The following is a 14,473-nucleotide window of genomic DNA, read 5'->3' on the forward strand; positions in this document are numbered from 1 at the left end:
GATGACACGAAGCTGTACAGCAGAGATGCTGAACAGTATCAGCAAACACAGTGACGAGGGGAGGCCTGGCAGTGGGGCAATTCCCAGTCTCAGTCAAAACCTGGCAGCTATTAGTTTGACTAGAAGAAGATACAAAACTGCACGACATGCTCAGGGGGATACCGAAATCGTTGCCCACCCTCCTTGAATTGAGCTAACTTTCCCCTTTGCCTGCAGGTGCTGAAGGTGAATCTGCTTGGCCATCGGAAGCGAATTATTGCCTCCTTGGCAGACAGACCGTATGAGGAGCCACCCCAGAAACCACCACGGTTCTCGCAGCTGAGGGTGAGTCATTGTTTGTGTTGCTGGCTGCCTGATTGATATGTCTGCATGGAGCACAATCCGTGGCTGCCAGGATGTTTTCTTCTGCGCCGGCTCGCCTTGGCTTGTCTCCCTTCTCCTCTCATCCCCCTTTTCCTTTTTAAGAAACTAAAATCAAGTCTGCCTCAGGAATCATCTCCTTTTTGATGAACAATAAACACCTCTGGGGATCTGAGACCAGGGGAATGTGTTCGCTGAGAGCTCAGGTGCTACAAAAGATTTCCAGATGGGAATCCGGGCACAGATGGAAAAGTGAGAATATACTTGTCCTTTCTCTCAGAGCCTCGTTCTCTCTTGAAAGCACTAGAAATTCTCCTAGGAGAGTCAGTTAAAAGGTGCCACAAAAATAACCTTCCTTTGTGTCAATATTTTATAAGTTAACTTGTTTGAAATATTTACTGTGGGTAGTAAATTTCCAGAGTGGTTTCAGAGATGTGCATCAATTTTTTAAAAAGTAGTTTTCGAACCTAGGCACTTTAACCTTCATTATAAAAAGCAAAATGCCTTGATGTGAACTTTGACCCACTGGAGATGCTCAGACAAGGGCTGGATGTTCCTTCTAGCTCTCAAATGTCAATTGAATTGCCCTTCTGAATTATTTTCCACTGGCTACTTTGGGGCAAAAATTCGACCTTGCGGTTGGGTGGTTGAGACAGCAGCACCTCTGGCTTTGTGTAAGGGGAGAGAGAGCATTTAAGATAAACACTACTCCTCCAAGTGGGTGCATGTTTGATGTTTTGTTACTTGGAATGATACAGATCCAAACACTCCCACTCTGAACACACTGAGAACTTCAGATCTGGATCGTAGCCAGGCAGCTTAGCCCCACTGTGTCTGTTATCAGTCAAAGCACTGAGCCATGGCTCTAATTCCCGTTACTCTTTTGGCTGACTGTGTTTTCAGAAATATAAAAGCCTAGTGTGAAAAAACAACCTTCCTGGTACAGAACTGATCCCAAAGCCAGAGCACGGGGAGAGCATGTGGGAGCTGCAACTTGCATTCAGCTACATGTGTTGATCCGAGATTCACGAACCACTCTCTTCCAACTCAGGCCCCCCACACAGAAATGTTGCTATTGGTTTAGAGCACACATTCCAGCTGATTTAGTGGTGATGTCAGGGTTTATGAGTTGGTCACTTCAGCTGCTCTTCCATTTGAGCGGTGAAGAACTGACCCTTAGGAGAAGTACGTGATTCCTATTCCCTTTTTCTCTGCCATGGAAAACAAACTACTGAAAATAATGTATACTTAATACCGGTCCTGCTCATGCCAAGTGCTGAGTGCCCTCAGCTCCTACTGCAGTCATTGGAAGCTGAAAATGCAAGGCAACTCTCAGGATCAGGCCCATAGTTTAAGAAGAAGGTTTAGGAGAAATCTGAAGAGCTGACTTGTTGGGCCAGTTGCCTTTCTCCATTCACTGAACCCCTGTGCCCAAGCAGAGTGCATAGCGCTGGGGCATGATCCTGCTGCTGAAGTAAGTGGGAGTTGAAGGCACTCAGCACCTAGCCAGTCAGGTCCCTTAATCGTTGGGTTTCCTGTGTATGTCGGGGAAAGTCCCAACAGGTGCAGTCTCTCGGCTCCGATGCCTACCTAGTAAGTTAAACTGTGACAAGGAGCATGTGGTGAGGGAAACAGCCCTTTATGGCCCCATCTGAGGATCACTTTTGTAGTCGGTCGATTGGTATATGCTGATTTCCTGCCACAGTATACTCTTAATGAAGCTACTTGTGTGTGAGAACTGTCATAAACACCTGAATGATCTGCATCGCTCAACTGAGTTCGCGCCATTATGGCTTTCAGGCAGGATCCACGTGTAGTTTTTACCATTGGGAACCCGATACCTGCCTCCTTGGTTTGTTTTGGGTTTCTCGGGGCTATAGGCCTGACTTTCAAAGGTGCTGGACGCTTGCATCTCCCAGCGACTTCTGGATGTTCAAGGAGTTACATGTGGTGGGCACTCTTGACAGTCAGGCTGTCTGCCCACTGGGCTAGCTTTGGGAGGGTATCTGTGCAGGTTCCTTTCCCATGGTAGAATTGCGACACCCCCTGAAAGCACGTAACTGTTGTGGCCCAGCAGTGTCAGAGTAGCCTACACGTGAAATGAGTTTAGCGATTCTCAGCTTCTCACATACAGCTAGTTAAGGGATTAACAACTGGGGTGTGCGCAACATCTTCAGTGTTGCAAATCAGAGATTCCCGCAGCACCCAGTGGGAATGACTGACAGATTGCCCTACCTTCAAAGCAAACCTTTTGCCATCCCTTCTGCCATCTTTCATGTTGAGCAGTAGGAATCACTCTTAAAGCCGCTAGCATTGAGTCTCCACCATTGCTCTGTACCTCACGTCAGTTGGAGTCCTTCCTTTTGCCCTGAGTTTCAAGTACTGCAGAAAAATTGACAGTTTCTGATTAGGTTCAGGGCCTCAGCCCATTGGGCTGCAGAGCTGACTTGATCAATCTGGATTTACTGGGAACACAAGTTCTACATCCTGGAATACTTCACACGCTATGCTGTTCATGCAGATTCCAAGCCTGAGACTGGCTGTAAGCAGGATTGTAGCCATTTGCATCGGGTTGAACTTCATTGCTTTTTAAGGTCTGAGAAATAAGTGCAAGCTTGGAAGAGCTGATGGAGTTCAAACAGGAGCCCTGGTTAAGGCAAAGTTCGCAGCCAGTGCATTTTTAATCAGAAGCACCAGTACATCCGCAGCGTCAGCTCTGTCACTGGGACACACTTGGGGCAATGAGAACTTCCCCTCCGTCCCAGTTCCATGCAGTGTTTGTAGCAGTTAGTTCGAACAGCACTTCCAGATGAATGGCCCGTGCAGAGGTTGCTGCTCTGGGCTGCACTGCCTCTCTAAATGGCCTGACAAGTGCAGCAGAAGCCTGAGGGGGGCTTGTAGAAGTAGTGCCCCTCATATATGTGTGGCTGAGAGGAGCTAGAGCCACCTTGTCCAAGGGGCACAGTCAGGAAAGTGCAGCAGTTCTGGCTTCTGACTGGGCTTTGGTGCCAGGTGTGTGCTTTCTAGACACACATGAGTTTTGGCTTTGGGGGTAGAGGGCTTGGCATGTTGGGTAGACTCGCAGTTTGTGCCTTCCCAAGGTGTCCATGGCAATACATGGCCGTGGGCACAAGCCCAGGACCTCACCGCTTTCTTGGAACACTTCTTCTAAACACCAAACAGGGAGGACTCCTGTGTCCTGGATTCTTTCTGCTCTGGGTCACTGGTTCTATTCCAGCCCAGGTTGGTGCCCTCTGATGACTGTTAGGTCTGGGTGGAATTTGCTTGGGTCTCAGTCCAGTTCCTTGTGGAAAGCATCCATAGTGCAAAACCCTCCATCACATTTGGCAGTCGAGGGCCAGTGTTCTTAGGTCAAGAACTGAACATGAGGTTGAGTTCCCTCTCCTCGGACCCCTTCCCTCCCCCAGAGCTGGTTCCTTCAGCCTGGGGATGTAATGCCTGGCAGGGAGGAGGGGTGTAGCTCTGTCTTGTAATTTCAACCTGTACTTGGTTGGATACAGAGAGGACTCTGGTCCCCATGGCGCTGAATCCTGTACCTTCCTCTAGCGTTGAATCACAGGCTTTGTAGATAGCAGATGCCCAGATGGAAAGCAGCCAGCTGAGAATCCAAGATTCTCCGAAACATTCTCTTGAGATGGACAGGACTGAAGGAATAGAAAGACGCGCCTTGGCAGAGTGTCAGCTGATTGAAATGCCGGGTAGGGAGGAGGTAGAAGAGAATGGGGCCATTTGTGACATTTCCTGATGCTACAGCTGTCGAGTTCCTAAAGCCTGATTCTGGCATTGCAGAACGGAAGGATGTCAATGGAAAATTAAGCAAGGATGTTGAATGGAACTAATGGGTGTTGCAGCTGTGAGCTCCCAAAAGCACCAGCTTGAGTTCCCTGCATTGTCTTCTGGACCCTGGATCGGCACGTACCAGGGTGACTCTCTCTTCCTCGCAATTATAGCCAGCCGTTGTAAGGCATTCGGATTGATCTCTTTCCACTATGCTTTCTAGGGCCTCAGTCTTTTTAGTGCTTTGACCCGAGGCTGATCCTGGCCAAAAGTCAGTCCACGGATGTCTAACCTCTAGTGAGAATAAACACGCAGTAAAGGTGGCAAAGTGCAGCAATGGGGGCCATGTTAGAACTTGAGATAGTCCTGGGGTGATTGTGGGGTGGCTGAGGAGAGAACCTGTCTGGAGATCTGATGCCTTTCACAGAAGACAGCAAAGGAAATTGTTTTAGGGGAGAGTAGATCGGGCCAGAAGTCACAGGTTCCATTAACTCTAGGGTCTTGCACGCCCTTTGTGCAGGCATTGTCAAGGTAGGGTTTGCAGTGCCAGACTTCTCCCCTGGAAAGAAGGGGCTACTCTCATCCAAGCTGAATATCCTTTGTGGCTTTGGTCTGGAATTTGACTGGTTTGCACTTGCCTTTGAGCAAGCCACCCCTAGTCTCTGCACAGCACCCTGGACAGCTGCCAGAAGTTGGCCACCTTTTAGGCCATCCTTGACTTTAAATCAATAGTCTTAGCGGTGGCTGGGGAAGCGCCCTGCATACATAAGTGGGTTAATGAATTGTCTAGGGGTTTGGTATCAAAATCAATTAACTGCCCATTCCCACAGTATATGTCTGGTGTACCCCTAAAATGGCTGGACTCTGGCTTACAGCACCTGTGAGATTTCCCATGTTCCTTAGGGCAGGGCCAGGTCAGACCAATGCAGGTGACTTCTGCAGGGAAGACCCTGTGTTTGCTGCCTCCGTTGTACTGCTTTTCCTCTTCCGAACCACAGGTAGCTTTAGAAGGGGGTTAGTCAAACCAGCAGCACTCCCAGCTCTGGCCTCCATGCTCTTCATTGGCAAAGTTGGTCCCAGGAGGAGAAGTGCTATTTAAAAACACAAAGCGACTGCTGTCACTAGCAGGCAGGGATTGTGGAATGTGCCTACTCAGGCCAGTTGTCTTTAGGTCTGTGTCTGTCTCTGCCTCCAGTGCCAGGATCTGATGTCCCAGACTTCCTCACTGCTGAGCCAGACTGACTCCTACACAGGGAGGTCTGCGGAGCTCTTGCTGCCTTTGGGGGATACTGGGAAGAGGCGACATGACAGTGGCCATGATGCTGCTTCTCACCCCAGAGCTGACAGATACAAAGCACAGGTCAGAGCGAGCTTGTTTCTTGTGGGTTCCTCTGCACGGGAGCCTGTGTACCTCCCCGGCGGTGTGGCTGGGAGACACAACTGTGTGCCCCAAACGGGGTTAGTGAAGCACTCTTAAGACTGCTAGATGAAGGGTGTTCAGAGTGCGAAGGGGACGCAGCTGGGTTCTATTCCTGGCTCTGAACTGACCTGCTCTGTGGCCTTGAGCAAATCACTTCCCCTCTCTCAGCGTCATCTCCCATCTGTAAAGTGGGGACGTGACCACTCCGTGCACGTAGGGCTTGCTTTTCCTGGGGTGCATTTTTCCTTGTGCTCTGGTGTCTGGGGGACCCTGGGAGCTATTATGAAACAGCAGATGGCTGGGGGGATGAGAACAGTGAGGCGCACGCTGGCTGTCCTATGCCTTCTGAAGAATTCCCCTAGTTGGTTGGTTGGTTGCTCTTGCTGGGCACTGAAAATCTAGCCTGAGCAGAGCAGGGAATGGCCACTGGGCCCTTCCACCTTCGGTAAGCCACCATATCACTGTGCCTGTTTGAAGCACGTTGGTGTTGGTTAGACACTCTCCCCCGGGGCTTCCTGTCTCGCTTGCTGTGTGCGTCAGAACTAGATGTCTGGCTGGGTCCGCTGAGGCTTTTACGCTTGTGCTTGTCCCCTCAGGAGGAGCATCGTGAGTCCAGACTGACTCTCAGGCCCCCGAGTCTCGCTGCGCCGTATGCGCCTGTTCAGAATTGGCAGCACCAGCCTGAGAAGCTCATCTTCGAGTCCTGCGGGTACGAGGCCAACGTAAGTGGATTTCAGGGAAGCCTCCGGAGTTTGTGCTCAGTTCTCACCATGCAGGAAGGTTACGCTCACTCTCACTGGAGTTCTGCAGCCCCCTTTTCACCATGGCACTTGTAGTGAGGAACCTTTCTGCCAACCCGGTGGAGTGTGCACGCTCCTCCTGGGGGAGCCCTGGCTCAGTCACTGGTTTCCATCCCTGGGCTTAGCTAGGACTGCTGTGCAGAGCCCTGTGCTTAGTGCCTTGGAGGGAGCGGGCGCTAGCCATTAATCTATAGCCGTGACTGGCTCTGGGAGGAGTCCAGACAAGTCGGCTGAGCTGGGAGGATGGGGACTACAACCAGAATACTGCTGGAGGGTGTAAAGAAGGGGAGTGAGACCTGCATGTGACCCTTCCACCTTCGAGGGGGTGGGGAAACGGATTTTTCAGCAGAGTTTGCTGTACGTTGCTTTGGGGGCAGGAGTGGCTTTTGAGGCTTCCAAGCTCAATGCAGCCAGTTAACTGCAGCATCCTTTCCTCTCCTTGTTTCCAATAGTATCTGGGCTCCATGTTAATCAAAGACCTGCGAGGGACGGAGTCGACGCAGGATGCCTGTGCAAAGATGAGGGTAGGTGGGTGGCGGCCTGGAGAAGCATGGATGGTGTTGAGTGTGAAGCTTGTGGTGACTGAGGTTGCACATGGAGTCTCCCTCTGTGCAGGGCTGAAGTGGCTGCTCAGGAGGAAGGCCGGCCCAGTGCATGGAAATGGTGCTGTTAGCACGGCTGGTGAAAGCCTTGGGGTGAAATGTTTGTTCCTCTCAGGCTGCATGTCACCAAATTGTCCCTCCCCCCCTTCATATTTCAAACACTGAGAAAGAAAGCCCTTTGCTGCACATGGTGCACGGCGTACAGTGGTACCAAACTGGGCCCTTCTTCCGGTCTGGAGCACCATGCAAAAACTCACACCGAGAGCTCCACGCTCTCCTGTGACTGTCACTCTGCTGGCTACTCAGATCCCTCCCAGTAATACCCAAATGAGACCTGTGGAGTCCCGCTGAAGGAGGAAGTGTTTAATTTGTACCTATTCATCTGTGTGTTCTTATTTCTGCAGAAATCCACGGAGCATATGAAGAAGATCCCAACCATAATATTATCCATCACTTACAAAGGGGTGAAGTTCATAGATGCTTCTAACAAGGTACACTTAGAATTCCCTCAGCTTAGCGGTCAGATGGGACAGCACACGCACCTTTCTCCTCACTCACCTGCTGTATGTGAGCTGTCCTATCCGCTGACTAGACAGCCACAAACAAGAGTACGCTCTGGCTAGCCCCGTGGAGCCAGCCTTGCCACAGGCGAATCAGCCTCCTGCATCAGTAGTCAGCAGCTCTGTTCTGCGTGTGGAATCCTTATTGCCAGTGGGGAAGGGGGAGGCAGAGAGAACCCAGCTGGATTTCCTGTTCCCCGGCACCACATGTCAGAGGCAGTGTTATCTGGTGATTGGAGGAGGGGATGGAGTCACACTGGGTTCTAGTCTCAGGCCTATCTCTGACGTGCTCCATTGACCTTGGACCAATATTTAATCTCTCTGCCTGGGTTTCCTTCTCTGTAAACTAAGATTAAGTCCAGCCTATCACATGGGGATGTTTTGAGGCACTAACTGTCTGTGCTGGACTCTGAAACACTCTGCTGTAGAAGAACACAGCATTACTGGTGCGGGAGGATCTAACCGTTTTCGCTAGCGCTCCCTGCTGGCTGACCACTTGTACGGCTGCACGGCCTGGGAATACTGCTTCCCCCTCTGAGTGGTGCTGTTACATATCTCATTAGACTAAGAATTGGTTTCTAGGACACAGGCATTGCAATATGCCATATCCCTTTTTTCTGTGCCTTCTGGGGCTAGCTGTGAGCTACTCCCCGAGAAACCAAACTACCTTGCTAATTCCTCCCTTTGACTCTGACAAGATGTGGGACAAGGACTGGGGCAGCTAGGGCCTCTCTCACTGCCAGCGTCTCCCATCTGTCTGTTTGCCCTTCGTCTGCAATATGCTGCTCCGTTTGTCAAATATCTTCAAATCACTGTAGTAGTAACACATGGTGAAAACTCTGAGTTGATTTAAGAATGTCCCTGGGCGATGTGGTCCTGCTGTGGTGGGAAGCATCAACTGTTCCTGTGTCAACCTGTCTGTTAGAATGGAGAGAAGTAGAATAACCTTCCTACAAGCGCTAAGATCACTTGGAAAGGACAGTCAGGACCTCCCCTCAATTGTACCTGAATTCCCTTATCACGGCCTCTTATGTGCATTCAGCTAGGTGTTCTGCTGAGCTTGAACAGGGTGGCTGTTATTTCCTAGGAGGAGAGAGTGTGGGACAATCCAGCTGTCTGTATATCCCACAAAATTGGCTGCCTGTGTTTAACTCTGGTAGAATGTCATCGCCGAGCATGAAATCCGGAACATTTCCTGCGCGGCCCAGGACCCCGAGGATCTCTGCACGTTCGCCTATATCACCAAGGACCTGCAGACCAGCCACCACTACTGCCATGTCTTCAGCACCGTCGATGTGGTGAGTGGCACGTCTGCACGAAAGGGCTGTCGCCCTGCCTTGTGTCCCAAAGTGCTGCACAAGCCTTCCATACGCGGCAGACGCCTCTGGGAGTGGAGGACACTGACCAGCTTGCTGCACAACAGGGGCAAGGGGGAATTTCCCCAAGAAACGAGGGCAAAGCCCTGCCATGGAACTGGGTTTGTCTCTCACGAGGAGGAAGGGCCAAATGGACACTGCTGGGATTTGAACCTGTGAATCCAAGGAGTGCTGTTCCAAACATGCCTAGAGCACTGAGCTGTCCCCGCCAGCTCTTGCCATATCCTTGTGCACTGGTAGATAATCCATGTATGATGCGTGTTCTGCTGCCAGAGATGACAGTGGAGGGTGTCATACTAAAGCTCTTCACAGAGAAATTGGAGAAGAAAAAAAACCTCATTATCTCCTAGCCCATCCTTTGGGGCAAGATTGTTCCCTCCAGTAATTCTTCAGGGACTCAGGCCTTGTCTACACCAGGGTTCTCGAACTCGAATCACCACATGAGGACTAGTACATTGGCCCGAGGGCTGCATCACTGACCCTGGTCCCACCTCCTTCCTTCCATGAGGCTCTGCCCCACCTCTTCCCCGCCCCCATTTCAACCTCTTCCCCAAATCCTCGCCTCTGCCCCACCTCTTCCCCACTTCCTCCCCCGAGCGCATGGCTCCCCACTCCTCCCCTCTCCCTTCTGGAAAACGCTAAGCGCTGCCAAATAGCTGTTTGGCGGCCGGAAGCGCCTCAAGGTAGGCAGAGGAGTGGGGATGCAGTGCGCTGGGGGAAGCGGGGAGAGGGGAGCCTGGCGGACCACAGGAAATAACTCCGGGGGTGCGGGGAGCTTGGCAGGCCACGTGTTTGAGACCCCTGGTCTACACACACGTATTGCTTTAACTATACTAGTATAGCCCCTAGCGCGGCTGCAGCTACATGGGTATAAGGGTGCCTAATGCTGGTATTGCTTATTCCCTCTCCTGTACGGATATCAGCTGTCTCATATAAGAGTCTTTATGCCAGTGTAACTGCATCCTCGCTCCGGGGATTGTACCATAACTCTTTCAATAGAAAAGTCACCCCCTCTCGCCCCCCACCATAGGTGTAGTGACACAAACCTGTGTGTAGGCCATGCCTGGGTCTGTCCAGTTTAAATGACCCGGACAACTTTTTTTTGCCACATACCTTGGAAGGCTTCCCCAGAGTCTGACAGTGGCCTTAAATGTGCTCTTTCCACCACTTCTCTACTGAGCATCTTACCAGGCACCTCCAGCAAATTCACTCTGCCCAGTACATGCTGTGGCGTCAGATCCTATTAATGCAGCTAACCCTTCAATAAGCAATTGCAGCCGTGGAACACACAGGCGTATGGACGACAGCAAAAGGATTGTTACTTTCCGATTCACAGCATACTGCTGTTGCTGTCTCCTACTGTCTTGCTTGCCCTGTACACAGCAGTAATGTCCCATAACCCACATCAACCCCACTAACTCTCCCGTCATGTGTAAGTGGGACTGGTCGTTTACCAGTTGACTGCTGTGTGTAGCTTGTAATCTGCATTTCGGTCCGCCCCTGCAGAGCTGATGCGTGGCAAGTAGAGAGAGGTCAGCGTCTGCTGCATAATTTACTTCACACTGAGCCCCACCCAGGAGTGAAATGTATCATACTAGCCCAGTAATAGAAAAATGTCTTTAAACATTTATTTGGCCTGCCTAATAAGGAAGTCACCGGTGGCATATTTTAATTTGGAGTAAACGTGGTGCATTTCAGGTTCATTATATCTGTGTTCAGTGTTCTATTGCCCAGACTTAGATGGAAACCATTTAAAAAAAAATGCTAATCCCATTCTAGTGGTTCTCTGCCTGTTTCTGCACCAAAATATCCCTTTTTTCCCTTCACAGCTCTATTGACAATAAAAACATTTCCCTGGCTTCGTTATTGAAGTCTCCAGTGCAGACTAAAACGGAGAAGGGGTTTTTGCTCCCAGGGAATGTGCTGTGAACAAAACCCTGACATGTTCTCAATTACGTACTGTGTAATTGGCTGACTTACGAGCCTTTTCACACGTGTTGCGGGGTGGAGCGCGTTAGCACATGGCTCATTTGTATTCTCAGGCATGTTCCCTGTATGACATGTTGGAGGCCTTCTCCTTTCAGTGTGAAATACTGTTGAAAGGGAAATAATGGTCTTGGAGACAGTTCTGCGTGCCAGCGGGGGCAAACCTGTGGTATGCAGGCTCCAAAGGCTGCTCCGTGCCAACTCTGCAGGCATGCCTGGAGTCCGATGCCACCCATGGGGGAGACAAAGTCAGCTGATGGAGAATAGCTATTGCAACAGATCATACAGGGTTTGCAACTGTGGACCAAAGATGAATGGGGCCATCTGTGGAGGCCAAAGGCCCAACTCAGCCTCCAGTCAACGGCTGGCCTTCCTATGGATGGTGCTTGCTCTAGCCCCTTCTCTGTCACCAAGGGAAGCTTTCTATTTGCCACTAGTGTGTGGATTTTCGTAGCTAGCGTAGTGTGGTGCTCTGAAATTGTTCTGTGTGGTTTCTCCAAAGAACCTGACATATGAAATCATCCTGACATTGGGACAAGCGTTTGAAGTCGCCTATCAGCTGGCCCTCCAAGCCCAAAAATCAAAACCTACTGGTGCTTCGACAGCGGAAATGATAGAAACGAAATCTTCCAAACCGGTGCCTAAACCCAGAGTCGGCATGAGGAAATCCGCGGTACGTAGGCTTGGGACAGTTGGCTTCAGATTTGTGGCTTCTTGATTGTATTTTGCATGGTGTGATCGCAGTAGATGGTGGAGTGGCACACCCCTCCCCCTCCCGTGCAATACGCTTTCGATTTCCCTGTCTGCTTTTCTTCACAATAAGATTATGATGCGGGGGCGGGAACCCCAGTGTACACCAGGCTCCAGGTGCTTTATTCTGTAGTTCCGTGCTGAGTACACAACATGGCAGTAGAGGTTTTATGTCTGCTGGCTCCTTGCTTTCTCTCGAGGTCCCACTGGTAATAGCGCTAGCAATGGCGGGAGATTTACTTGGGGCTGAGGGGGCGAATTTAGTGTGGGCAATACCCCAGCCGTGCACATCCCAGAGAAGAACTGCCAATAGGGCTGGGCACCTAACTTGTATCCTGCAGCAGTGAGAGATCCATTAATGCAACCAGGAGATGAGGCTGGTTTGGAGCGTACTTGACAGGGTATTGGGGATGGTTGTTGCCTTCCTTTAATGTCACCTTTTTGTCTGTGTTTTGCTTGCTCCCTTTGCCCAGGTGCCGCTCCCTTCCGATAGTCGCTGTTGTTACTGTCACTCCTGTACTACACACCGTCCCTCCTACCTGCCGCTGCAGTCTGTTAGTCAAGGAGCTAAGGTCTCTACCCTTCGTGCTGTCTTGTGTTTTGTCATGAACAATCCTGAGCTTCCTTAGCTATGAGCAAGCGACCCAGCTCTCTTGAAAGCCTCCCTTCTGCTTTCCCATGTCTTTGCTGTGGCCCTGTCTCTTGCTTCGTTGCTTTTTGTGTGTGTTCCCTTCTTGCCCATTCTCTTGTTCCTCAGGTGCAGACACAGATGAGCTCCAACGATGAGCTGATATTTATCTCCAGTGCTGAGAACTCACTGCCCCTTAGTACCCCGTCAAGGTTCCTTCCCCACTATGAACGCTAGGGTACAGACGTGGGGACCTGCATGAAAACCTCCTAAGCTTACTTTTACCAGCTTAGGTTAAAACTTCCCCAAGGTACAAACTATTTTACCCTTTGCCCTTGGACTTTCGCTGCTACCACCAAACGTCTAACCGGTATTATTATTATTAGGAAAAAGCCCGTCTGGAAACGTCTTTCCCCCCCAAAATCCTCCCTTACTTTTCCTGGGGAAGGCTTGATAAAAATCCTCACCAATTTGCATAGGTGACCACAGACCCAAACCCTTGCATCTTAAGAACAATGAAAAAAGCATTCAGTTTCTTAAAAGAAGAATTTTAATAGAAGAAAAAGTAAAAAAGAATCACCTCTGTAAAATCAGGATGGAAAATACCTTACAAGGTAATTAGATTCAAAACAGAGAGAATCCCTCTAGGCAAAACCTTAAGTTACAAAAAGACACAAAAACAGGAATATCCATTCCATTCAGCACAGCTTATTTTCTCAGTCATTTAAACAAACAGAATCTAACGCATCTCTAGCTAGATTACTTACTAAGTTCTAAGACTCCATTCCTGTTCTGTCCCCAGCAAAAGCATCACACACAGACCTAGACCCTTTGTTTCTCCCCCACTCCAGCTTTGAAAGTATCTTGTCTCCTCATTGGTCATTGTGGTCAGGTGCCAGTGAGGGAATCCTAGCTTCTTAACCCTTTACAGGTGAAAGGGTTTTTCCTCTGGCCAGGAGGGATTTTAAAGGGGTTTACCCTTCCCTTTATATTTGACACCACCCCCAAATCACAGATAAGGTGAAACGCTGGCTGGGATTTTTCTGCAGCTCTAGGGAAAAACAGAGTTAATAAGACACATGCACCTCTAAATATACTACCAAGTACATAAAGACTAAGAATATTTTCCACATCTCAAGGATGATTTTAACCAGTTGATTCTGGGAAACTTTCATGGGAGAGTGCATCAGCCACTTTGTTAGAAGCTCCTGAGATGTGTTGGATGTCGAAATCAAAATCTTGGAGAGCTAAACTCCACCGAATAAGTTTTTTGTTATTTCCAATGGTGGTATGAAGCCACTGTAGCACAGCATGGGCAGTTTGCAGGTGGAAACGCCGTCCCCAAACATATGGGTGTAGCTTTCCCAGAGCGTAGACAATGGCATGACATTCTTTTTCGCTGACTGACCAGTTGCTTTGCCTCTCAGACAACTTTTTGCTGAGAAGCACTACAGGGTGGAATTCTTGATCCGGTCCTTCCTGCATTAAAACTGCTCCCACACCACACTCGGACGCATCGGTGGTTACTAGGAACCGTTTGTCAAAGTCTGGGGCCCTTAGTACAGGGTCAGACATGAGTGTCACTTTAAGCTGGTTAAAGGCCTTCTGACACTCTTCGGTCCACTGAACGGCATTTGGCTGTTTCTTTTTGGTTAGGTCTGTCAGTGGGGTGGCAATTTGGCTGTACTGCGGTACAAATTACCTGTAATAACTGGCCAAGCCTAAGAAGGATTGAACCTGTTCCTTTGACCTTGGGACAGGCCACTTTTGGATAACATCCACTTTGCCCTGTAGGGGGTTGATCGTTCCTTGACCCACCTGGTGTCCAAGGTAAGTCACTCTGTTTAGACCGATTTGACACTTCTTAGCCTTAACAGTTAGTCCTGCCTCCCTTATGCGCTCGAAGACTTTTTGTAGATGTTCCAGGTGTTCTCCCCAGGAATCCAAAAACAGTAAGTAATCTAGCTAGATATGCGTTAGCTTCTATTTGTTTAAATGGCTGAGAAAATAAGCTGTGCTGAATGGATATTCCTGTTTTTGTGTCTTTTTGTAACTTAAGGTTTTGCCTAGAGGGATTCTCTGTTTTGAATCTAATTACCCTGTAAAGTATTTACCATCCTGATTTTACAGAGGTGATTCTTTTTTACTTTTTCTTCTATTAAAATTCTTCTTTTAAGAAACTGAATGCTTTTT

The 14,473-nt window shown here is 49.5% G+C and overlaps 1 protein-coding gene across 8 annotated transcripts in view; it reads left to right on the forward strand.

Annotated features, from left to right (window-relative positions):
• The window catches only part of ANKS1A (ankyrin repeat and sterile alpha motif domain containing 1A), a 155,982-nt gene that overhangs the window by 133,563 nt on the left and 7,946 nt on the right, over positions 1-14,473 (forward strand). For 5 of the 8 annotated variants that reach the window (XM_077839460.1, XM_077839461.1, XM_077839462.1 and 2 more), the window contains 8 exons: positions 217-324; positions 5,354-5,518; positions 6,175-6,300; positions 6,831-6,902; positions 7,385-7,471; positions 8,701-8,838; positions 11,405-11,575; positions 12,126-12,224. In XM_077839460.1, the coding sequence (XP_077695586.1) occupies positions 217-324; positions 5,354-5,518; positions 6,175-6,300; positions 6,831-6,902; positions 7,385-7,471; positions 8,701-8,838; positions 11,405-11,575; positions 12,126-12,224 (966 nt within the window). The remainder of the gene's footprint in view (positions 1-216; positions 325-5,353; positions 5,519-6,174; positions 6,301-6,830; positions 6,903-7,384; positions 7,472-8,700; positions 8,839-11,404; positions 11,576-12,125; positions 12,225-14,473) is intronic. The other 3 variants (XM_077839463.1, XM_077839464.1, XM_077839467.1) reach the window with 1 other exon arrangement.

Source organism: Eretmochelys imbricata, chromosome 21 (genome assembly GCF_965152235.1).
Source record: "Eretmochelys imbricata isolate rEreImb1 chromosome 21, rEreImb1.hap1, whole genome shotgun sequence".
NCBI classification, from domain to species: Eukaryota; Metazoa; Chordata; order Testudines; family Cheloniidae; genus Eretmochelys; species Eretmochelys imbricata.